The sequence below is a fragment of the Pan paniscus genome, chromosome 12 (assembly GCF_029289425.2).
Source record: "Pan paniscus chromosome 12, NHGRI_mPanPan1-v2.0_pri, whole genome shotgun sequence".
Classification (NCBI taxonomy): Eukaryota; Metazoa; Chordata; class Mammalia; order Primates; family Hominidae; genus Pan; species Pan paniscus.
The window spans coordinates 71,088,981-71,113,553 of NC_073261.2; the positions used below are offsets into that span (position 1 = coordinate 71,088,981).

A 24,573-nucleotide genomic window follows, 5' to 3' on the forward strand; every position below is an offset into this window, starting at 1 on the left:
TCATGCCCATAATCTCAGCTCAGGCCATTTCTTATTGCTATTGAAACCCCTAAATTGTCTTTAGTTGATGGGTTCCCTTTGCCTGAGATGTATGTTGGTTTTACCCATTCAAGTCCTGAGTACCATCCTATCCTCAGCAAAAAGTTTATGTCTACCTTTGAAATAGGAGATTTAGGTTATTTTGCTACAAATCAAGTCTTATTCACAGCAAACTTCATTTTTGAGGGGGTTCCCCTGGTATTTAGTCCCATCATTTAACTTGACAAGACCATAAAATTTTTAAGAGTTTCAGTGTAATTTCCTGGTTAACACCATATAATGTAGTATTTAGTAGGTACTTATCATTTATTGAATATACTAACCTTAAATTATCTTTTTAAGGCTCATTAACCTCATTGAAACACCATAAAGATGACATTTCAATTGTCAAAACGGGAATGGATTGTGGTCTCAGTTTAGATGAAGACAATATGGAATTTCAAGTGGGAGACAGAATTGTTTGTTATGAAGAAAAGCAAATTCAAGCCAAGACTTCTTGGGATCCAGGATTTTAAAATTACATTAAAAATGTAAATAACTCAACGTGTTGTTTGAAGGTAGAAATGCACTACTACTGGCCAAAAAGTATCTAAGTTGTTTTACCATGTGTTCATATGCATTTGCACAAACTGTCAAAGTGCTCAGAAATAGGAAATCTTATTTAAGGATGCCTCCAACTAGAAATCCTTGAATGGAAAGACTGGCAATATGGTAAAAGGGAATTGTTATTTATACATCACCGATTTCTTTCAAGTGTATGCTTTAGTTAAGAGGCTTATCAAGTGAACCAGCTTTCCCTCAATTGAGCTCCGAAGGAAGATATGCTACCCCAGACCTGCTTGAAACTAAACTGTCTTTTAGTGTTAACAGTACAAATAAGTAATCATTCCTTTATAGGGATGCATCCTGAACAAACATTAAATTCCCAAGAGTTGTACAACAGACAGCAAGCATTCCACTGAAACCACCCAGAGACTGAGGATGCATTCTGGTTTTTTTTTTGGAAACAGGGTCTTGTCCAGGCTGAAATGCAATGCATAATTAATTACAACTCCTGGGCTCAAGGGATCCTTTTGTCTCAGACTCCCCAGTAGGCAGGACCATAGGAGTCAGCCTACGTTTTTTTTTTTTTTTTTTTAACAGAGATGGGGGTCTTGCTATGGTGCCCAGGCTGCTCTTGAACTCCTGGACGCTCAAGTGATCCTCCCAAAGCATAGGGATTACAGGCACCCCACAACAAAGAATTACCTGGCCCCAAATGTCTGTTGTGTTGAGGTCAAGAAATGGACAGAAACACAAACTGGCTTATATTTAGACAACTTACATTAAATATAACTTCTGCCAAAGTATAGGTAGTCTAAGAATTGAAAATATCAAGACCTTTACAAGTGGTTGGCACCTGGCAGGTATACAGAACCACTGGGTCACACAATCCCCAGAAGCAACATTCACACAGCGATAGCAGTAGCACTACTAAAGGAAATGGTGTGACCATCAATTTGGTGCTTAAAAACCATTCTTTTTACTGCAATAAAACCCAACAATAAATGTTAGTTCATGTCTTTTATTAACTCATACAGTTACTTGTCTTCTGGTTTGTTGAAACAGTAAGTCAGACAACATTTGCCACAATAATGTCTGTCAAAGTGGCTTGCCATAAACACCCCAGCACCACATTCATCAGAAGGGCACTCTCGACGAAGGCGACTAATTTTGCCATTCTCATCCACCTGAAAAGCACAAACCTGCTGTAAGATAATTTTACAACACATTCTGAAGTCTAATTTAAGTGACTCAAAATATTTAAGCTTTTAACTGTGTAATACTGGTAGTTTTGGTGCTTACAAACCAAAGCACCCTAAATTCTCACCAGTTATCATTGCTACAATGAAAACATTCAGAAGTCTTGGGACTTTTGAACACTAAAGGCCAGCTTTGCAAGTGGTAGACAAAGGTAAAGACCTGAACCCAAAATCGACTTTAAACTCAGAACCCTATTACATAACTGATTTCAAATACCAAACAGGAAAAACCCCAGAAAGTCTGAATTTCTCATTTCCAGAATACCTCATTTAAACCAAAGTGGGATAATATTGGATACTTAAGTCCAAGAAAATATTGACCAAATAAGCCAAGACTTTGCTGACATTCTGCCCTTTAACTGGCTCACCTTATAATATTTCAGGACAGCCAGCTTAACCTTCTTTCTCTTGTGCTTATTCTTCTTGGGAGTGGTGTAAGACTTCTTCTTCCTTTTCTTAGCACCACCACGAAGTCTCAACACAAGATGAAGAGTAGACTCCTGTTAATGGAAGAATGAAGCAAGCTTTCATGATTCCACTAAGAATGGGCACACCCAACATTATGCATTTTCTAATTAAAAGCAGTAGCAGTACACAATAAAATTTGAGGGAATCTTGCAGCCCCCAAACCCAATAAAGTATCTGATTCTTAACTAACAGTTTATAGGGACATTAAAGAATGCATTACATTACACCATGGGATGCAACTTGCAAAATTCATAATGGGAGAACTATAGCAGTGCTTCTCAAGTATCAGTATAGGAGTTACCTAAAAATCTACTGCTAATCGAATGCCATTCTCCCTTTTTGTGTGTCAAAATGTCCAGAATACACCACATGGAGTGGCTCACGTCTGTAATCCCAGCGCTGGGAGGCCACGGTGGGAAGATCACTTAAGCCCAGGAGTTTGAGACCAGCCTGGGCATGGTGGCGGGTGCCTATAGTTCCAACTACAGGAGGCTGAGGTGGGAGGACCACCTGAGTCTGAGAGGTGGAGGTTGCAGTGACTGCGCCACTCACTCCACCCTAGGTGACAGAGTCAGAGCCTGTCTCAAAAAAAGTAAAATAAAAAATTTCCAAACTAACATTTTTTTTAAAGAGGCTGCTCTTCCCCTAGACAGACCTTTTGAATATTGTAGTCAGACAAAGTACGTCCATCTTCCAGCTGCTTGCCAGCAAAGATCAGTCTCTGCTGATCAGGAGGAATTCCTAATGAGAAAAAACAAAAATTAAGTCACAGCACACCAAGCCTGTGATGTGCTCCAGACTTATAAGGTAACACCCCTTAATCAAATACATGATACTAACGGCTGACAATAAGCCCTTACTAGAGGTTAGGCATGGTTCTAAATCTTTACATGTCACATTTTACCGCATTTAATCTTAGGGACAATACTTGGTTGTCTGCAGTGGCTCACACCTGTAATACCAATACTTTGGGAGGTCGAGGTGGGCAGATCACTTGATGTGAAAAGTTCAAAACCAGCCTGGCCAACAAGGTAAAACCCAGTCTCTACTAAAAATACAATAAATTAGCCAGGCATGGTGGTGCACGCCTGTAATGCCCACTACTAGGGAGGCTGAAGCACAAAAATCACTTGAACCCGGGAGGCGGAGGCTGCAGTAAGCCGGGACGAGCGAATGCACTCCAGCCTGGGCGACAGAGGAGACTCCATCTCACACAAAATAAATAAATAAGTGTCCAAATTCACGCAAGTGAAACGCACCTCAAGGATTCCAATCTAGGTACTGTGCTCCCCGATCACCAATGTTTATTGTGTTATTCCACAAGTATTTCGCTTTGTCAATCTGACCCCTTCCCCCCTCACCAAGAGCAGGTATGTCTAGCACCTACAGGTAGGCCGAAGTCTCCGCAGGTTAAGTTTTCTTAACTACAAAATACTACTTGCCTTCCTTATCCTGGATCTTGGCCTTTACATTTTCTATCGTATCCGAGGGTTCAACCTATGAGTGTTAAAATGAAAGCATGTTGGTTACACATTAAGGAACTACAGCAGAACTCATTTAGTTTGACAATTACCACTGAACCGAACCAGCGACAGGGCTGAGACCTACTTGAGAGACCTATTACCCACCCAGTGGGCAACCTCCCAAGTCGGCTACCGGAAAGCACCTTCATCTCCCCAGCCCAGAGCGGGCGGCGGCCGCAGGGCCACACGTGCTCGCACCCGGCGGGCAGAGCATCTCCTTCCCCACCGCAGCTCCTCCGTTTTAACTAACTAGCTGGAACCCCTCGAGAGACAAGTCCAGCCTTTGGCCACCGAAAATCACCTCTAGGTCGTTGCTCAGCAAAAGGTACTCATTTCAAAGCTTAAGTTTTAGAACCCAAATTCGGAATCATGGTCTAAGACATGGAAAGCAGCGCCGGTCCTAAAATCCACCTCAGGACCTTATTCGGACCTTGGCTTCCTCATGACCACCTGGCCCGTACCTCGAGGGTGATGGTCTTCCCCGTAAGGGTTTTCACGAAAATCTGCATTTTGGTGGCGGCTCCACCTGAGGTTGAGGAAAAGGAAGAGACAGGTTAGGTCAGGGATCACAAGAGAAGGCACCATAGGGTGCTAACCCGAGAGCAGCCGAAGTGCAGACACCCACCGCAGATGGCGGATCGAAAAGGAAGAACGCCGCGCAGGCCCACGGGGTTTCCCGGAGCTCCCGCCGAAGGACCCACCCCTTAGGCGACCACACCAAATGCCTGACTGCCGTCCCAGCGACAATCCAACCCGGTGCCAGACTAGGACGTGAACTTCGTTTCTCCTCTCCCTAGCCTGGGCTTATTTCTCACTTTAGCCTTCGGAATGCTTTCGAAATTGTAGGTTTAAGCAACGTAAAAAATGTTTTAAAAAGGCTTTTCCCGTACAATCAACGTGGCTAAGAGAATTTTTAAAAGGAGGTCGAGGGGGGCCTCTTGGGGAAGAGGTAGGAAATGGAAGTGCATTCTGGGAATTGTAGTTCTCCACTGCTTTCTTCTACCTTGGACTACTTGTCCCAAGATGCAGTTCCACCTCCCAGATTCCCTGGTTACTATCTCTAAGCACTGAAGTCGGTGTTTGGAGAAAAGGACTCAGGTGAGGACTGGAGGTAGGATGAAGCGGAATAATGGTTTCCGGAGCGTGGGAACGGGCCGGAAGTGACTAGGAGCAAATGTTAAGGGGGGGGCAAAGGGTGCGGGGCACGAAAGGTGTCCTTCACTCACTTGCAGAAGCGGTGATGGGCAGAGAATCAGCAATCTACCAGACGCTCCCTGGGCCTTCAAGAGAAGGGAATCTGCGTGGCTTGCTCCAGGCAAACTGAAAAATAAGTGAAATCTTCGGAAGCGGGAGTTCAGCCCTTTCTCTCCTGTAGCCCCTCCCTGCTTTCAACCGCTGAGTGTCTCCCAGCCTAGGGAAGAGTCTGGGTCTTGTGTGTCACTCCTTAGTGTGACACGCTTTAATATGTTGAAAAATGTCAGGAGTTTTCAAATTTTAAAGTGAAGCCGTACGGAAAAGAAACCTGCAGAATGGTTATTGTAGAATTTCCAAATTTGGGCATTGGGAGTCTTGGATCTGAGAGGAAGTTTTTGGAGTATGTATGGGGTGCTTCTTCCGGCAAGGAGGCCAATTAGAAGCAAGTTCTCCCTGTCCTTTCTCCACTCCACAAACCAGAGTCCTTTCTAATGCCTTCTGTATTTATTTCTTCATCCTCTGCCCTCTGCGACCCCATCCCCAAATTCAGACCTTAATTTTCTCTTGTAGGGGTTCCGTATCTAACTCCTTATCTCTCTCCAGTCTTTCCTCCTTTCTAACCCACCTTCACTATTGCCTCCAAAATATTCATTCTGAAAGGTAAATGTGTGTTATTATTTTACTTAAAATACCTCACCTTCAGGATACAATTCAAATTTCTTAGAATGACATTCAGCCTCTGCCTTCCTTACAACCTAATCTGCTAAACCCATTACTCTACATTTTAGTAAATGAAGCTAATTTAATTTCCTGACCTATGCCCTCCCGTGTTTTGGCATTTCTGAAGAATCCAGTCGTTTATTCTTCCTGGAACTTTTTTTTTTTTTTTCGTGAGACGGAATTTCGCTCTGTTGCCCAGGCTGGAGTGCAGTGGCGCGGTCTCGGCTCACTGCAAACTCCGCCTCCCAGGTTCAAGCAATTCTCCTGCCTCAGCCTCCCGAGTAGCTGGGATTACAGGCGCCCACGACCACACCCGGCTAATTTTTGTACTTTTAGTAGAGATGGGGTTTCACCATGTTGGCCAGGCTGTTCTCTAGCTCCTGACCTCAAATGATCCATCCTCCTTGGCCTCCCAAAGTGCTGAGATTACAGGCGTGAGCCACCACGCCCTGCCTCCTGGAACATTTTTCATCCCCTAGTCCACCAACTAGTCTCTACAACAAAATTTCCTAGAGTTGCTTGTACATATTGTCTCTAATCTTTCCCTTCCGTTGTCTGAACCCACTCCTGTCAGGCTTTTGTCCCCACCATTCTGATCGGATAGCTCTTGTAATGGTCACTAATGACCTCCATGTTGCTAAATTCAATGGTCATTTCATCTTATTTGATCTGTCAGCAGTATTTGACACAGTTGCTCATTCCATCTTTCTTTGAAAACCTTTCAAAGACTTCACCTCTCAGTTTTTCTGCCACCCTGGAGGCTCTTTTCCAGGCTCATTTGCTGCTTCCTCTTGATCTGCGAGACCTCTAACCACGGAGTATCCCCAAGGCCCAGTCCTTGGACCTCTGCTTTGTCTGCATTTTCTTGGTTATCTCATTTTTGTTTAATAACTTTTAAAGTATCATCATATGCAAATGACTCATAAACTTATCTGTCACTCAGACCAGATATGTCACAGATATGTCACAACTTCATCTTCACATATCCAGCTATCTACTCAACATCTCTAATGGACAGGCCCCAAACACTTAATCTCATGAAATTGCTCTTCCCATGTTTATATATGGCAATTCTCATTTCTCCAGTCACTAAGGCCAAAAACTTTATGGTCATCCTTGACTGTTCTTTTATATCCCACATCTTATCTACCTTGGCAGATCTTGGCTTTATTTTCAAAATATATGCAGAACACTTCCTACCACCTCCATTGTTAGCACCCTGATTCAAGCCACCATCGTCTTTTGCCTTGATTATTGCAGTAGCTTCGTAACAGCACTTCCAGCTTTAACCCTTACGTCCTATAATCTGTTTTCCACAGAGCAACGAGAACAATTCTTTTTTTTTCTTTTTTTTGAGATGGAGTTTTGCTGTTGTTGCCCAGGCTGGAGTGCAATGGCACAATCTCGGCTCACCGCAAACTCTGCTTCCCAGGTTAGGTGATTCTCCTGCCTCAGCCTCTCCAGTAGCTGGGATTACAGGCATGCGCCACCACGCCCAGCTAATTTTGTATTTTTAGCAGAGACAGGGTTTTTCCATGTTGGTCAGGCTGGTCTCGAACTCCCGACCTCAGGTGATCTACCCGCCTTGGCCTCCCAGAGTGCTGGGATTACAGGCATGAGCCACCATGCCTGGCCAAGAACAATTCTTTAACATGTTAAGTCAGCTGTCCCACTCTTCTGCACAGAGGCCTCTAAAGGCTTCGAATCTCACTCAGAGGAAAGCCTAAATTCTTACAAGTGAGGCTGTTGCTCCAGTGCTGGAACAAGTAGAGGCCACAGTCCAGTGTTGCTCCTCTTGCCAAGTCTGCCCAGAGAAAGGGACCTCTTTTTCTAAACCGCACAAAGGTACCCCCTAGGCTGATAGTAGTTCTGCCCTCAAGACCCTACATGCTACGTAATCTGGCAGTTACCTCTCTGATCTCATCTCTTCTCTCCCTTTCTCATTCTCTTCTAGCCCCACGGGCCCTCTTGCTGTTCCTCAAATGTGTTGTCCCACCCTGAGGCCTTTGGACTGGCTACTCTCTTTGCCTCAACCACTCATCTCCCAGGAATCTACATGACCTGCTATTTTCAGATTTCTGAAATGTCACCTTATCAGTAAGATCTTTTGTCTTTCCTGACTTACTGCCCTTATAGAAAATGGTATCCTCCCACCTTCCTTACTCTCTATCCCCCATACCTTGTTTTATTTTTCTTCATACAACTTAACCCCTATCTGTCATACTATATTTCTATATATATATAATTTTTTTCTTTCTTTCTTTTTTTTTTTTGAGACAGAATCTCCCTCTGTTGCCCAGGCTGGATTGCAGTGGTATGATCTTAGCCCACTGCAACCTGCACTTCCCTGGTGCAAATGATTCTCATACCTCAGCCACCTAAGTAGCTGGGATTATAGGTGTGAGCCCCTGCGCCCAGCTAATTTTTATATTCTTTAATAGAGACTGGGTTTTGCCATGTTGGCCAGACTGATCTCGAACTCCTAACCTCAAGTGATCCACCTGCCTCGGCTTTCCAAAGTGCTGGGATTACAGGCATGAGCTGCTGTGCCTGGACTATTTTTTTTCTTGTGTGTTGTCTGTTTCTACATGAATGTAACCTCTATGAGATTAGGGACTTTGTTTTGTTCAATCCTGTGTCTCCATTGTCTAGAATAATGGCAGACAAACAATAGGTGTCCCCCAAATATTGAGTAAATAAATGTAGCACAACTTAAGCATTGCCCTAGATTTTGTTTTACTAGATGTTTTCCCTAATGTTTCCTTGCCCCCTTCCATAGGCTGATGAGATGCCCCTCTGGCCTTCTGTAGCCTATTGTGCTTACCTCTGTCACACTGCCTTTTCTGCTTTGTAGCAGTGGCTCATTTACTAGACCTGGAACACTTGACTGGGAACCCTTGTGACTTGTCAACATATCCCTAAATGTCTAATATGAATGAATGAATGAATGAATGGTAATCTTGGTTGGTTTATGTAACTCAATGGCATTTTGTAGATGTTAAGGAACAATCCCTTTAGCTGTGTTCTGGTTTGAGAGCACCACAAGTCCAATGTCTTATGAATAGACTGGATTATTGTTCAGTGATTATTGATTATTCAGCAAACATATGTTTGAGTACTGCTCTGCTAGGAATTGCATTATGCACTTGAATGCATATGGTAGAGGAGGGATAATGGGGAAGGAGAACATTTTGTTTCCTGATCTTGTCACGCTTACAGCCTAACAGATGAGACAGAATATAAACAGGAAGTCTGTAAGGCAGTGTGGTGGAAGGATAATACCATGATGGAGGAAGTGCACAGTATTATGGGAGAACATAGCAGTGGCATCTGACCAATTTTAAGGGAATCCAGGACAGCTTTCCTGAAGCTGAAGAAAGAGTAAAAGCCAGGTGAATCAAAGTGATAGTATGTATATGTTTTGGGGGTTGGGGGTAATATAGGAGGATGGTCTGCAGGGAGAGGGAGAGAATTATGTAAGATCCTAAGGTAAGAGAGGAAGTTCATGGGTGTGGGAATGGGGATATGGGGCAAAGGACAGGGACATGAAGAGAGTAAATTTGGTCAAAGAAAAAGAGTCATTAGTTTCTGAAGGGCACTAATAGGCCAAGTAAAGGAACTTGGATTTTATCCTAAGGGTAATACGGTAGGAAGCCACTGGTGTCCAAATATCACTACCCCCTCCCTAATGATAACACCCGTTTCTTCCTCTTTTGACTTTTATCTTTTACTTTTTTTTTTTTTTTTTGAGATGGAGTCTTGCTCTATTGCCCAGGCTGGAGTGCAGTGGCTCAATCTCGGCTCACTGCAACCTCCACCTCCTGGGTTCAAGTGATTCTCCTGCCTCAGCCTCCTGAGTAGCTGGGATTATAGGCGTGTGCCACCACTCCCGGCTAATTTTTGTATTTTTAGTAGAGATGTGGTTTCACCATGTTGGTCAGACTGGTCTTGAACTCCTGATCTCGTGATCTGCCTGCCTCGGCCTCCCAAAGTGCTGGGATTATAGGCGTGAGCCACCGCGCCTGGTTATCTTTTACTATTTGAAATTATTTATTTATAGTTTGTCTCCCCTACTAGATCATAAGCTTCAAGGAGCCAGGGACCTTATCTTACTTATTGCCGAATTCCTAGCTGTGAAATGGTGCCTGGTGCTTTGTTGACACTCAATAAATACTGACTGAATGAATGAATAAACAAATGTATTTCTCATTTACGAAAACTTGATTAATTAATGAGTTATTCCCTTGCTGGAACTACTTTATATTAATTCATAAATTGACTTTTTGCTATCCAGTTCATCAACATGAAGATAATTTTGGCCTTTTAATCTTCAGAATTATTTTGGTGTCTCCTCTTCTGTATATGGCTATGGGCAGTATTTACAGGCTGTATATGTTATTCACATAATCAGGTATCAGTTACATTGCCAGAACATGATACAATTGATTGAGACACTTACTTATCATGGCATTGTTTATATTAGTGAAAATAGCAGCCAGGTGCAGTGGCTCATGCCTGTAATCCCAGCACTTTGGGAGGCCAAAGCAGGCTGATCACTTGAGGCCAGGAGTTCAAGATCAGCCTGGCCAACAGGGTGAAACCCATCTCTACTAAAATTACAAAAAATTACCCAGACATGGTGCCCTGCACCTCTAGTTTCAGCTACTCGGGAGGCTAAGGCAGGAGAATCACTTGAATTCAGAAAGTGAAGGTTGCAGTGAGCCGAGATCGTGCCACTGCACTCCAGTCTGGGCGACAGAGCAAGACTGTCTCAAAACAAAACAAAAATAGTGAAAATATCTGACAATGGGGGAATAAATTAATGGAACATCATACTATGAAATACTGTGTAAGCTTTAGAAGTCATGTTTTAAAAAGCGATTTAACAACATGAAAAAGTGCTTTTAATATTAAGTGAAAAAAATGGGATGCACAACTGAATATAGAGTTTAATTTCAAGTTTTATAATGTTTGGAAGGAAATATTCCAAAATATTAAATAGATATTTATTTCATTAATTTTGTCTGGTTTATATTTTCCGAATTTTATACCAGGAGTATGCTTCTGTAATTAGGGGAAAAGTTACAATGTTTTGCCTTGCCAGCCATTATTAAGCAAGCCAAGAGTTCTGTTTGAAGTTAATGTGACTAAATCTTAGGAACCAACTTCTGTATCCAACTTCAGTTGGACAATTTTTTTTTTTTCAGTAAAAACTCTTTCTCTTTTTTATTTGAAACGGAGTCTCGCTCAGTTGCCCAGGCTGGAGTGCAGTGGTGCGATCTTGGCTCACTGCAACCTCCGCCTTCCGGGTTCACGCCACTCTCCTGCCTCAGCCTCCTGAGTAGCTGGGACTACAGGCGCCCGCCACCACACCCGGCTAATTTTTTTGTATTTTTAGTAGAGACGGGGTTTTACCATGTTAGCCAGATGGTCTCGATCTCCTGACCTCGTGAACCGCCCGCCTCGGCCTCCCAAAATGCTGGGACTACAGGCGTGAGCCACCGCGCCCGGCCTTTCAGTAAAAATTCTTTATTCATTCCTTCATCACGTGACAGTTGGCCTTGAGTACTTACAAAGACAGCAGTTCCTGCCTCTCAGAACTCTAAGCAGACATTCCAGAGCTCACAGATCAGTGCCCCACCAACTGCTACCTGGAAGCTTCAGGGAGATGGGGAGCCTGGAGGAGGGGATGCTGCAGGAACCCCCTGGCAGGCAGTGGGGCCGGGCTTCGAAGGCATCCAGGACTGAATTCGAGGTGGCAGGGGGCAAGCAGGCAGGCAGCGTGACGGTCATGAGGTGCGGGGTGAGGGCAGGAAGCCCACAGCATTCCTGACTTGGGGCCAGGGGAGACAGATTGGAGGGGCCCGAGATGAAGCCAGAGCTTACAGAGAGGCTGTAAGCCAGCACTCAGCTTCCCGGGAGACCCCAACCACTGCCGGGTCCAGAGTGCCCTGGGAGAATGTCAGGTACCCAGATGTTTCAGTGGAAGATTCCTTTTTCAAACATTAGCTGGTTCTTTGGATTTTTAATTATAAACATAGTACATGATCAAGGTTAAACCATTTTCCAAGCATCACATAAGGATGGGAAGTAATTCTATCCCGCTCTAGACCTTCCAGATTGGCACCAGAAGGCAGCTGCTGTCAGTGATTTTCCTTACAGACCATTGCAGCCACCTGCCTTGCGCCATGGTCCCGAGACAGCATGGCGTCTTCCCCCACACGGACCTGCAGGTGGCCTCTTAGGAGCTTTCTCGCTGAAGGAGGTCATCCCTCTTAGTCACATCTGAGCAGCACTCACTTAGGCCTCGGCCCCGAGGGTCATGCGGGGGCACCTGGCCGGGTTCCCGGCTCTGTCTGGTCTGGCATCTGTCTGCCTTTGGGCTACCTTTTCGGCACAGCTCCCTGGGCCTGTGGCTGCTACAAGCTAAAGACTCCAGCTCCCCTGGGCTGCAGTGCTGCTCCCAGTGGTCCAGAAACGAGGCTGGGCACAGCGGCTCCTGGCTCAGCAGCATCCTTGGCGCAGGCTGGCCCAGGAGCTCCGTGCAGGGTGCCGCCAGTTGACCCAGCCCCGGCTGCACTCAACGTCCAGAACCGGGCTGGCTGGGGGGCCTCTTTGACGGAGCTTTACTCCAAGTCTTGCTGAATTTCCTGAGGAAAAGCACTGATGTTCTCATGGACACAAGGGAGGCAGAATCTCTTGAAGTAGAATAAACTGCACTCCTTTCCAGTCTTCCTTTCTCAGCTTCTCCTGGACCGCCAGCTCCTCCATGCGCCTCAGACACTCCCAACGCCGCACTGCGGGGGTTCCTCCCGCCCTGGCCCATCTCATCCCCCTTGGCTGTTGATACAGCTCCCCTGTGTGCATGTCGCCCTGTGGCAGATGCTCAGGGACTTCTCAGACTCCAGGATCACTCCGAGTACACTGGCCACACAGCCTGCTGCACAAACTGCAGCGCCAGCTAAGGACCAGGAATCTGACATTGTCGGAGGTGAAGGGATCCTTTGTGACATAGCTTTCCTCCAGGAGGACCATCCACTGGGTGTCGGGGGAGCTTCTGCCCCAAGTAGCAGGAGGGAGCTGTCAAGGCGTGGAGTTCACACTCAAACACTCCCAGAGGACGGCACTCTGCATGGGACGCCATCCAGCTCCTTTGACTGTGGAATCAAGTACACTATCAGCTGGCCCCTGGCTCCTGGCTATGACCTCCCTTCGCTTGAACTGAGCCTTGTGTGTAAGGGCGTATCAAGTTGTATGGGCTTCGCCGCTGGGTGACCCCAAATGCAACTCCAGGAAGCATGGGTTACCAATGACTTTAAGGTTAACGATCAGCTGGGCGCGGTGACTGACGCCTGTAATCCCAGCACTTTGGGAGGTCGAGGCGAATGGATCACGAGGTCAGGAGTTCAAGACCAGGCTGGCCAACATGGTGAAACCCCCATCTCTACTAAAAATACAAAAATTAGCCGGGCGTGGTGGCGGGCGCCTGTAGTCCCAGCTACTCAGGAGGCTGAGGCAGGAGAATCGCGTGAACTCGGGAGGCGGAGCTTGCAGTGAGCCGAGATCTCGCCGCTGCACTCCAGCCTGGGCGGCAGAGCGAGACTCCGTCTCAAAAAAAAAAAAAAAAAAGTTACGATCCGATCGCGGGTGTGCGTGAACCTGACCCTGCTTCTCTTCTGAACACCGGGGCGTCCTAGGCCCCTGCCGAGGCTCCTGCGGGCGGTGCCTGTGAGCAGGGACCGCTGAGCGGGTCCGGGGGCGCCAGTGGTCCCCGCGAGCCTCCGCGCGCCCTCCCTCGCCCCAGAGCCGTCTGAGGTCGGGGGAACCGTCCCCCGAGGCCGACACGCCGCTCCTCCATCCGGTCCCCAAAGCCGAGAGCGGCCGCGCCGACCCTTGGCGCTCGGAGCACAGCAGGCCACGCCGGCGCGGAACTCAGTCCCGGCGAGCGGGAGGTGCCCTGAGGCTGCGCGGGGCCGACCCACAGCGCGCTCGCCCCCGCCAGGCCGCCGCCGCCCATGATTCTTTACTGAAAGCGGCATAATGCGGCTGCTTGAAAGCTATACTCTGAAAAATACTGTTATTTTTGACATCATTGAGGGATGGATTTTAGCAGAAGTCCGGACCTCTTTTTGCTTGGTACTTTAATATTAAAGATGAGAATTAAAATAAAGTTTATTATAAAAATAAATACATTATTTATTGCTATTGTGTGCTGGGTGAAGCTAGGCCAGATAAGCGCCGGGGTCGTAAAATAGTTGACCTTGTTTGTGTCAAGAGGCTTACAAATTAGTTTTCCCACATGACACAAATAAATATAAAATACCAAACCTTCTATTAGAAAGTGTGAATTATACATAAGAAACCATCGATTATATGATACATGTGAGAGGAGTTGTGCATAGTTAGCAAGAGAAGAGCTCTTCATTGACTGGTGTTTGGTATTTCTGTCCCAGAGCAGCAGCATATGGCAGTGGAATAGCATAGACTTTTTTTTTTTTTTTTTTTTGAGACAGTTTCGCTCTTGTTGCCCAGGCTGGAGTGCAATGGCGCGATTTCGGCTCACCGCAACTCCGCCTCCGGGGTTCAAGCGATCCTCCTGCCTCAGCCTCCCGAGTAGCTGGGATTACAGGCATGCGCCACCACGCCTGGCTAATTTTGTCTTTTTAGTAGAGACGGGGTTACTCCATGTTGGTCAGGCTGGTCTCGAACTCCCGGACCTCAGGTGATCCACCTGCCTCGACCTCCCAAAGAGCTGGGATTACAGGCATGAGCCACCACGCTTGGCAGCATAGACCTTTTAATACATAGGTTGAAGTATTTATCACAGAGACAGGAAATTTTTTTCTAAAAAAAATACATTTTTAGATCAATATATGACTTAAGTTAAAAAATTATTATATTAATTGATGCTCTTTTTTTCTTTCAGGCTTATCAAAGTTTTGGCTTTGTTGCAAGAGCAGGTCAAGATTTAGCTGTTCTTCAGTGAACAAGTGTGCAGATTGTCAAATATGTCAGTTCATCAAATAAGAAAACATGCAGTTCTCCCACCTATCATTTGTGGAAGTGACAAGGAGTTTTTGGAAAGTGTGCAAAGTTACATAATTACAGAAACTGAAAGACTGGGCTGTAGTGAGGAAGGACCTGCTGATGAATATTACATCATATACCGAAATGTTTTTGATAAGGTATCATAATGCTTTTAAGACAATTAAGTTTTCATGAGGATAGCAATGATCTATGTTGACAACCAATATTCCTGCCTTAGTAACACCACTGTTTGAATGATAACATTCCATTTGCTGATTTTGAGAAGTTCATCCAATTTCTCAGAAAGGCATGAATGGGAAAAATGCAGTTCTGGATTTGTATTTCCTGACTGTGAATGAGTGTTTCAGTTATTTTAGCTTGAGAGCAGATTATAAGTTTCCTTTATATATTTTTTAAAGAGAGAGTCTCACTGTATCACCCAGGCTGGAGTGCAGTGGCACACTCATATCTCACTGCAGCCTCAAACTCCTGGGTTCAAGTTATCCTCTTGCCTCAGCCTCCTGTATAGCTGGGACTACAGGCTTGTGCCACCACTCCTGACTAATTTTTAAAATTTTTTGTAGAGACAAGGTCTCTGTGTTGCCTAGGCTGGTCTTGCACTCCTGGCCTCAAGCAATCCTCCTATCTTGGCCTCCCAAAGTGCTGGGATTACAAGCATGAACTACCAGTGCCTAGCCCAGACTATCAGTTTTTGATCAACTACCTGGCTGTATGTACCCTCTGATAATAATTTTCACCTTTTCATCTAAAAGTATCATCTGATTTGTTAGGAATTGGGCTGCAAGCAGGAACATGATACTTCCTTGTTATTTTGAGTTTGTTTGTGGTATCATTAAAATCTTGGTTTAGATTTGATCTAACATTAAATTGGGGTTCCTTGTAGATTGGAGTTCTATCTAGAATTATCTAGTCATGGTTTACAAGGAATTAGACTGGAATTAATATTGGAAATAGGGAGATAAGCTTAGAAAATGCTCTGACTTCGTGGAACATATTTGATTTTGCTTTTTACGGTTTTAGAAATACCTATTATCCTTCTAAACAATTGCAGTTTGCCCACCAATCCTAATTAATTTATGCAGCTTTTTTTTTCCACCCCATCCCCGGAAGATGCCTTGACATTGAAATAAGTGAAATCAGCATCTTTCCTCTTTGCCACAGGAAGTACTTACCTTAAGACTTCAGTAAACTGTTGGTCTCTGAGAAAACAGCCACAGGCAAAATAGAAACTCAGTCTTTTAATTTTTAAACATTACACACTATGACTCTTATTTCTCCTCTAAATAAAAACCTAGTGCCTCACTCTAAGAGAAAGTGAGCTTCAGATAGTGATATATACCTACCAGTAGGATAAGGAAAGTTGATACGTATTCATTGGAGTATAAAATAGAGAAACAGGGTCTTTCCTTCCTTTTATATCATACAGAAAATCTATCCTTTAGAAGTGGTACATTGGCAGTTTAGCTTCATTTTATATGCTGTTAGGATCAATGATATTGCTCTTGGTGTTTTAGTTATTAAGGAATGCATTGAATGAATGTTTAAATAAAGGTAATGTATTAAATAGGTTTTATAAATATCAAGAGTCATGCTGCGACTCTACTGTGTGAAATTAGCAAAGGAAAGTCATAACTGTAACATGTTTATCTTTGCATGCCCAAGTGTTAACACTTGTCAGAATTTTTCTTACATGAAGAGCTCTCTGCTTTACATTAATATAGTTATAGTGACGTCATTTTGGAGGTATTGTTGGTAAATTTAATTCCTAGAGAAAACATATGGTGTTAAATAGAAAATAATATTGACATATATGGTCCCTGTTTCTTTTCTCCTGGTGAGGAGAAAAGATTTCTGTTTGTACTATTTGCACATTGCATAATTGTAAATTTTATCTTGTAAAGAATTCTGTTCTTCAGGACTGAGAGGGGATCTAGAAATGGAAATCATTTGGTACTTTGAGAAACTTTTCTTCTAGCTTCTTGATAACATAATTTACCTTCTTCATTTTCACATTATTTTAGCACATTTGATTGTTAATGAACTATTAATGACTGTCTTCTTTGCTCTTCCTACCCTCTTAAAAGGAACTAGTTGGGCAGAAGATAAAAGTGTCAGCTTGCATCTCTGGGTACTTGGAACCAGGGAACAAATACCAAATTGTGTTTAAAATCAAAGATAGATGGTTTGACCTGGAGAATCATACCTGAATCGAAGCAAGGAGGACTTGAAACTCATACCAAGAGTTGGGGGTGGACTGTAGGGTGAGCGAAAAACCTAGTAAGCAGAGAAGACCAAAGCTTGGAAGAATGAACTTTTTTAGAAATGGATGACTTACTGGGCTAGGTGTAGTAGCTCATGTCTGTAATCCTAGAACTTTGGGAGGATTGGTAGGAGCATCGCTTGAGGCCAGGAGTTTGAGACCATCCTGGGCAACATAGCAACACTCTGTCTCTACCAAAAAAGAAAAGGGGGGCAGGGATATGGAGGTAGCTGGACTCTGTAAAGTTGCTGACCTTTTGTGTTCCTGTAGCATATTGTACAAATAGTTCAGATCCATATGGAGGAGCTGAGGTGGAATGAAAACCATTCCTCTTCTTCCTTAGACCCCTGTACCTGGTAAATATAGCTATGGTTATTTTCTTGGATTTAGTAGCAGCGTTAATGCTGGGGTCTCAAACTTAAATGCCTGCAGAGACCACCAAGGTAATATAAAAGATTTAAGTGGGGTGACTATAAGAGAATAAGGAATGGTGGGGATTGTGGTAAAATGAAAAACCACAATAAATAAATAAATAAATAAAACCATGAATAAATAAACCAGTAAAGGAGATTGTAATCGAAAGCTCCAGCTATTATTGCCATTAAGGAATAGGGATTCCATGTAGGTAGATTTTTCAGAGTTTGCAAGAGAAGCTGAAAATGTGGTTTTGGGTTAAAATTCCCTAAATTTTAAAATATTTTGTTGGTTAAGCAAAATTGCCAGCTGAATTCAACCTGTGATGTGCCAGTTTGCATATTTCTACTTCAGTGTATTTTCTGTGCATTCTTAAAGGTTCCCATGAGTGCTCTTCTGAAATCTGTTTCTTCTAGCAAACAGACTTGGGAGCTGATCATGATACCACTACATATTTATTATCTACTCATTAATATATCTGAGTTGTCTTGGATTGTTGGAGCATATCAGAGGAGTGTATGAAGTAGATGGCCAGGAGCAACAGAGTACTTAATTTGGAAAGCCGCAGATTGATGACCTCTATTTTATTGAGGATTCTTGATTTGGGTGGATAGGTAGTAAGGTCATGTCAAAAAGACCACAAGTATCATCCACTCAAATATCCTCTCCTGGCACTTGCCAGGAGATCAATAATCTCCTTATATCATTGGCTCATAGACCAGATGCCTTCCTAGATAATTTTTTCTAGATATTGCCTAGGTAAAGAAAGCCAGTGGGGGATACCAGAGGCTAGAGATGTAGCAGGAATAGAAAGCATAATTGCAGCTTTCTGAGAAAATTGGGATTGAGCCTGTCTATTCTCTGTATTCTTCAATCCCTCTGAAATCCTCATGTGCAGAATTTGGAAACCATACATTATTTATAACTTTCCTATTTTTATTTTTTGATTTATTTAAAAATGTTTATTTTTGCATGGGTAATGCATATATAAGATTAACAAAAAATAAATGAATAAATAAACCAGTAAAGGAGATTGTACAATGGAAAGTCTGGACCTTCTCATCTCAGATTCTACTTCTCCTGTCCTTCTCTGCAGGCACCCACTGTTTCTGTTTTCTTCTGTTATCCTTCCAGAGATTTTCTATGCCTAAACACCATTTGAAGCCATGAATGTGTAGTGATGAGGGGTTTTTTACAGTTGCACATGACATCCTGGGAATAGAAATGCAATTAGATATTGAGAATATTGATGAGCCAATAGGAGCTGATGGGTTAGAAAAATAAGGAGGTGAAGAGAATCCAGGATTTTAAGGTTTAAATGAAGTTAGAGACTAGATTTGGAGCGAGTAAGAAAAGATACAGAATTCTATTTAAAAGATTCAGAACTGGGAAAATTAGAACTAGCATTAGTTTTAACTGAAATCATATAATGCATGTGTTCATACCAAGTAGAACAAAAATGGCCTTTTTTCCTCTCATATTTAAACTCCACATTATCTACTGTAATGTTCCACAAAGAGCACATGTTTAGTAAATATTGCCTTTAGTGTCCAATTATGTTTGAGCTTGCTGTAGAGTTTAGATTTCTAATTGCTAATCATGTTTCATTTTGAAAATAATCTATAATGTTATTTGCAAGAATTTCAATCCATAGTCTCCTAGAAAAAAAATCAATACCATAGGCAGAAAAATAATATTTCAGGTAATAGAGCATGTCACTGCATACAAATCCATTCTTACTTCAATCAAAAAAGAATATGATGCCTTTATTGAGACAATAAAGAAAGACCGAAGAACTACATTTTGTCTTCATGGAAAACTTAAAGGTTTGGCAGCAGAGCCTACAGCTTTGGTATATTACAGGAAAAGAACAATCCAACTTGAAGCAAAGTAAGTATTTTAGTAACTAGCCCAAAAGATGGTAGTTGTTGCTTGATTATAATAACTAGCCAGTGTAACTCTAGCTGGTGGTTCTTAGTCTTATTGAATTTCAATTTTATTTAAATGATGCATTTTTATGTTACCTTCTCCTAGTAACTTGAGTTACTGTATTGTTTACTTACTTCAATTAAAAAATATTACTTTTGTTTGAGAACGTTTATAGTACCTCTTAGTGTATATATATATATATATATATATATTTTTTTTTTTTTTTTTTGAGACAGGGTTTCACTCTTGTTGCCCAGGCTGGAGTGCAATGGCGCAATCTTGGCTCGCTGCAACCTCTGCCTCCTGGTCTCAAGCAGTTGTCTTGCCTCAGCCTCCTGAATAGCTGGGACTACAGGTGCATGCCACCATGCCCAGCTAATTTTTTTTTTTAATATTAAAAATAGAGATGGGGTCTCACTATGTTGCCCAGGCTGGTCTCGAATTGCTGAGCTCAAGCAGTCCTCCTGCCTCAGCCTCCCAAAGTGCTAAGATTAAAGGTGTGAACCACTGTGCTGGCCAAAAAGGCAAGAGTGGGCAGTTATAGTCTTTTTGTTTGTTTGAAGCAGGGCTTGCTCTGTTGCCCAGGCTGGAGTACAGTAGCTTGATCTTGGCCCACTGCCACCTCTGCCTCCCAGGTGCAAGTGATCCTCCCACCTCAGCCTCCCAAGTAGCTGGGGCTACAGGCACAAGCTACCACGCCTGGCTAACTTTTGTATTTTTTTGTAGAGATGGAGTTTTGCTATGTCAGACGAATTTTTGTATTTTCTGTAGAGACTGGGGCCTCACCATGTTACCCAGGCTGGTCTCCAACTTGTGAGCTCAAGCGATCTGCATGCCCCAGCCTCCCAAAGCGCTGGGATTACAGGCATGAGCCACCACTCCTGGCCCTCTTAGTATAATTGAAAGCACATTTTGTATCATAAAATGAGGGTCCGCACAGGGTGGCTCACACCTCTAATCCCAGCACTTTGGGAGGCCAAGGTAGGAGGATTGCTTGAGGCCAGGAGTTTGAAATCAGCCTGGGCAATATAGTGAGTCCCTGTCTTTACAAAAAAGTTAAGAAAAAAATTAACTGGGTGTGGTCCCAGTTGCTTGGAAGGCTGAGGTGGAAGGATTGGTTGAGCTTGAGAGATGGATACAAGTGAGCCATGATTGCGCCACTGCACTCCAGCCTGGGTGACAGAGCGAGACGCCATCTCAAGAAAAAAAAAAGGAATAAAATAAAATAAATAAGGGATGCAGGTAATTGCTCCAGGTAATTTCCTCCATGGAAGATTTAATAGTACAATTTCATGATTACTATCTGAATTAGAGCACTTAATCCTGTTATTCACAAAGGTAAGTAACCTACTGGGGGAGGATAAGATGCTGAATCTTGTTAAGTAGTCTTATATTTTCAGTGTTACATTTGGTCACTGATGGATAAATTATTTTTATAGATAATTTTCTTTTTTTTTTTTTTTGAGACGGAGTTTCGCTCTTTTCCAGGTCGCAGTGCAATGGTGTGATCTTGGCTCATGGCTCAGTGCAACCTCCGTCTCCCAGATTCAACCGATTCTCCTGCCTCAACATCCCAAGTAGCTGGGATTACAGGCTCTTGCCACCATGCCCGGCTGATTTTTTTTTTTTTTTTTTTTTTTTTTTTAGTAGAGATGGGGTTTCACCACATTGGCCAGGCTGGTCTCGAACTCCTGACCTGAGGTGATCCGCCCGCCTCGGCCTCCCAAAGTGCTGGGATTACAGGCATGAGCCACCGTGCCCGGCCTTTTACAGATAATTTTAAGTCAACTTGGAAAACTATGCAAAGTTTGACTTCCATTTCTGGTAATATGGCTGGCTAGATGTTGAGATAGACCTTCCTACTGGGGAAAAATACTACCTAATACATTTTTTCAAAAATCTTCCAAAAAGCATCAGAAAGTCAAAATCAGGGCAAAATCTAACAGAAGACAAAAGATAAGTGGAGCACTAAAACTGCTTTGGACCCGAGAACATTTTTTTAAAAGCTAGTGACCATAATTTTCAGTTTTTACTACGGCATGCGGAATAAAAAGCACAGCCCAAGATCGCTCCACCTGGTATAGTCTATTGGGAAACACTCACCATATAAAGCTAGGATGCTAAAAGGCTATCATCATAGGGTGAACCAGAGGTAAACTGCTCCACCCCTGGGACCGCAAGGAAAATTGCCCTTTACTCAGCTGATCATTGATGGGTACACGGTTTATCTGGGGCCAACAAAATGTTCTGGAATTAAATAGTGGTTGTGGTTGCACAACTATACTAAAATTCCTTGAACTATATATACAAGGATGATTCTTGAAGTATGTGAACTATATCTCAATGAAGCTATTATAAAAAGATGGAAGGCAGAGTGAGAAGGTCATATTGTTATGTCTAATCACAGCTCTACAATGAAGAGAATATGGGACAAAGACAATATTTGAAGAAATAACGGCTGAGAGTTTTCTCTATTCTGTTAGATTTTGCCCTGATTTTGACTTTCTGATGCTTTTGGAAAGATTTTTTAATAATATAATCTGTAGTACTTTTCTTCAGTAGGAAGGTCTATCTCAACATCTGGCCAGTCATATTGCCAGAAATGGAGGTCAAACTTTGCATAGTTTTCCAAGTTGAGTTAAAATTCTCTATGAAAATAATTTATCTATCATTTACCAAATGTAATACTGAAAATATGTGAAAGATACTGATTCACAGATTCAACAAACCCAAAGAATCCCAAGCATCATAAATACGAAGAAATACTCAGCTAGGTTCATCTTAGTGAAGTTGTCAAAAATAGAGATCATAAAATTAGCATAGAAAACAGCAAAAATTAGATACTTTCTCGTCCATGTGGTAATGTATTAGAACTTAATTCCTTTTTATGGCTGAATAATACTCCATCGTATGTATATACTACATTTTGTTTATCCATTCATCTGTTTTTTGGACACTTGGATTGTTTCCATTTTTGGCTATGTGAATAATGCCACTCTGAAAATTCATGTACAAGTATCTGCTTTCAGTTTCTTTTGAAAACCTGCTTATTTTTGACATATCTTTTGTTTATAAGCACAAATCTATTTAGAATAAAGCCAGTGGATATTTTATTTCCACAATCCTTTCATAAATACTGTAAGCTCTTACTCTGAGCCATCAATAGTTACCAAGAGCACTATATAATAATCAGAAGCAGCAGCCAGCAGTTATCTACTGACAAACTCGTTTTTTATTTTATTTTATTTTTTGAGACGGAATCTTGCCCTGTCTTCCAGGCTGGAGTGCAATGGCATGATCTTGGCTCACCGCAACCTCCGCCTCCCGGGTTCAAATTATTCTCCTGCCTCAGCCTTCCGAGTGGCTGGGATTACAGGTGCCCACCACCACACCCAGCTAATTTTTGTATTCTTAGTAGAGATGGGGTTTCACCATATTGGTCAGGCTGGTCTCAAACTCCTGACCTCGTGATCTGCCCTCCTCGGCCTCCCACAGTGCTGGGATTACAGGCATGAGCCACCGCGCCAGCCCAAACTTGTTTTTAATTTGCCAAAAACCCTGTGACATTTATATATTGACAAAAATTCTCTTCCTGATCAAATTTTACTCAGGCTCTCCTGAACCCTTTTCAACTAGGCCTGACTTTTGGACTTCCACATTCATCTCTGCACCATTCAGTTTTAGCAAGAATCCTGTGAAGCAAGTTTAGCCAGAACCCCCCATCCATGACATGTGATCCCCCAACCATCCTCCAGGTGATGCCTAGTTACCGTGACCTGCCTTCAACTAGAATCCTCTTAGGTCAATTTATCCAGAATCTCTCCTCACATCTGATGTTTTCTTTTAGTAATTTGTCATCCACTGACCCCACCATGCTCCTTAGCTACCACTTCCCACTTGCGCATGTCATGTTCAGATTGAGTCCAATCATTCTCCATTGTAGTGGTTCCTATAGCTATTAGCATGGCCCCTCTTGAAAAAAGTCTTCCTTACTATGCTTTAACAAGTGTCAAAAATAATTTTTCTGTGTGTATTTTAATATGTTATTTCTCCCTTGGGCCAACATAACTAGGAAGAAAACTTCAAATAATGCTTAAGAGAAGTTTATACTACCCTTTGGTCTTTAAAATTTTCATTTCTGGATAAACTTAGTTTTATCTCAGGGAAGTGCTGTCCTTCCTCTAGCTCTAGGATCAAAATTACTGTAGTAGGCTCAATAAAGTTTTTCAAAGACATCAGGTCCTAGTCTCTAGAACCCCTAAATGTTAACCGTATTTGGAAAAAGGGTCTTTGCAGATGTGATTAAAGATTTTGAGATAGGGAGGTTATAAAAGTAAGCCCTAAATATGATCATAAATGTCCTAATAAGAGGGAAACAGGAGCTTTGCCATAGGCAGAGGAGAAGGCAGTATGACCATAGAGGCAGAGACTGAAGTGATGAAGTCAGAATGCCTGCAGCCCCAAGGCTGGAAAAGGCAAGGAACAGATTCTGAAGGAAGCACGGCTCTGCCAACACTTTGATTTTGGTCCGGTGATACTGATTTTGAATTTCTGGCTTCCAGAATTATAAGAGAATAAATTTCTGTTGTTTGTAGTCACCAGGTTAGTGGTAATTTGTTACAGTTGCCACAGGAAACGAATATAATTACTTACCAAAATATTTTTTAAATTACAAAAGTAATTTTGTACTAAAGAGAATACTTTGTGGCCATATTATTGTGATTAGCACTTAACGAATTTCCAATAGGGTTCAGAATCATAGTATGAGATTTTATTGATGCTCAGAAAGAAAATTCTTCCTCATTTGTGAGGCTAGATAACTTTTTCAGGGCATTTCACCTAGTCCATAATGGTTCAAAATAAAGTAATGATTTAACCTGTTTGACTTTAGGTTTTGTGGTTCAAGAATTAAGTTAGTTGAAAGACATAATAAAGCCTTTCTGTTTTCCAGAATGAGGATTATCGAAAGTAATTCCTCGAAGATTCAATCTCAAATAGATCACATCAAGCAGTGTAGGGCAGAGTATGACACAAAAGAAGTAAAATATTGTACTTTCTCCAAAGATCCTTCAAAACCTATTCCAGGTATTGTATTTTGTTTAAAATATTTGAGAGAAATCCTGATTATTTCCAATTTTTACCTAAGGCACGCATTAATATAAATGTGCTGATGTAT

General features: G+C 42.6%; 3 protein-coding genes across 29 annotated transcripts in view; 2 read left to right on the forward strand and 1 right to left on the reverse strand.

The window, feature by feature from the left end:
* The window catches only part of MTIF2 (mitochondrial translational initiation factor 2), a 35,322-nt gene extending 33,730 nt beyond the window's left edge, over positions 1-1,592 (forward strand). For all 18 annotated transcript variants that reach the window (XM_063594949.1, XM_063594948.1, XM_055107929.3 and 15 more), the window contains one exon: positions 382-1,592. In XM_063594949.1, coding sequence (XP_063451019.1) covers positions 382-554 — 173 coding nt within the window. In that variant the 3' untranslated portion in view covers positions 555-1,592. The remainder of the gene's footprint in view (positions 1-381) is intronic.
* RPS27A (ribosomal protein S27a) lies at positions 1,588-5,434 on the reverse strand. 3 transcript variants are annotated; one of them, XM_003830841.5, is made up of 6 exons: positions 5,059-5,434; positions 4,294-4,358; positions 3,752-3,806; positions 2,965-3,050; positions 2,210-2,341; positions 1,588-1,769 (listed from the first exon to the last, which is right to left on the reverse strand). In XM_003830841.5, the coding sequence occupies exons 2-6, from the start codon at positions 4,339-4,341 to the stop codon at positions 1,620-1,622; spliced, it is 471 nt and encodes a 156-aa protein (XP_003830889.1). In that variant the 5' UTR covers positions 4,342-4,358; positions 5,059-5,434; the 3' UTR covers positions 1,588-1,619. The 3 variants fall into 3 exon arrangements, with proteins under 3 accessions (XP_003830889.1, XP_003830888.1, XP_054963914.1); XM_003830840.5 differs by lacking the exon at positions 5,059-5,434 and adding an exon at positions 4,458-4,616; XM_055107939.2 differs by lacking the exon at positions 5,059-5,434 and having other exon boundaries at positions 4,294-4,488.
* CLHC1 (clathrin heavy chain linker domain containing 1) overlaps positions 4,759-24,573 on the forward strand; it is a 61,518-nt gene continuing 41,703 nt past the window's right edge. The window contains exons 1-5 of one of the 8 annotated variants that reach the window (XM_014343832.3): positions 4,784-4,930; positions 8,966-9,138; positions 14,673-14,931; positions 19,171-19,358; positions 24,349-24,482. In XM_014343832.3, the coding sequence (XP_014199318.3) occupies positions 14,755-14,931; positions 19,171-19,358; positions 24,349-24,482 (499 nt within the window). In that variant the 5' untranslated portion in view covers positions 4,784-4,930; positions 8,966-9,138; positions 14,673-14,754. Of the gene's footprint in view, positions 4,944-4,988; positions 5,164-8,965; positions 13,883-14,672; positions 14,932-18,564; positions 19,359-24,348; positions 24,483-24,573 lie in introns of those variants that run through there. The other 7 variants (XM_055107938.1, XM_008956256.5, XM_055107937.1 and 4 more) reach the window with 7 other exon arrangements.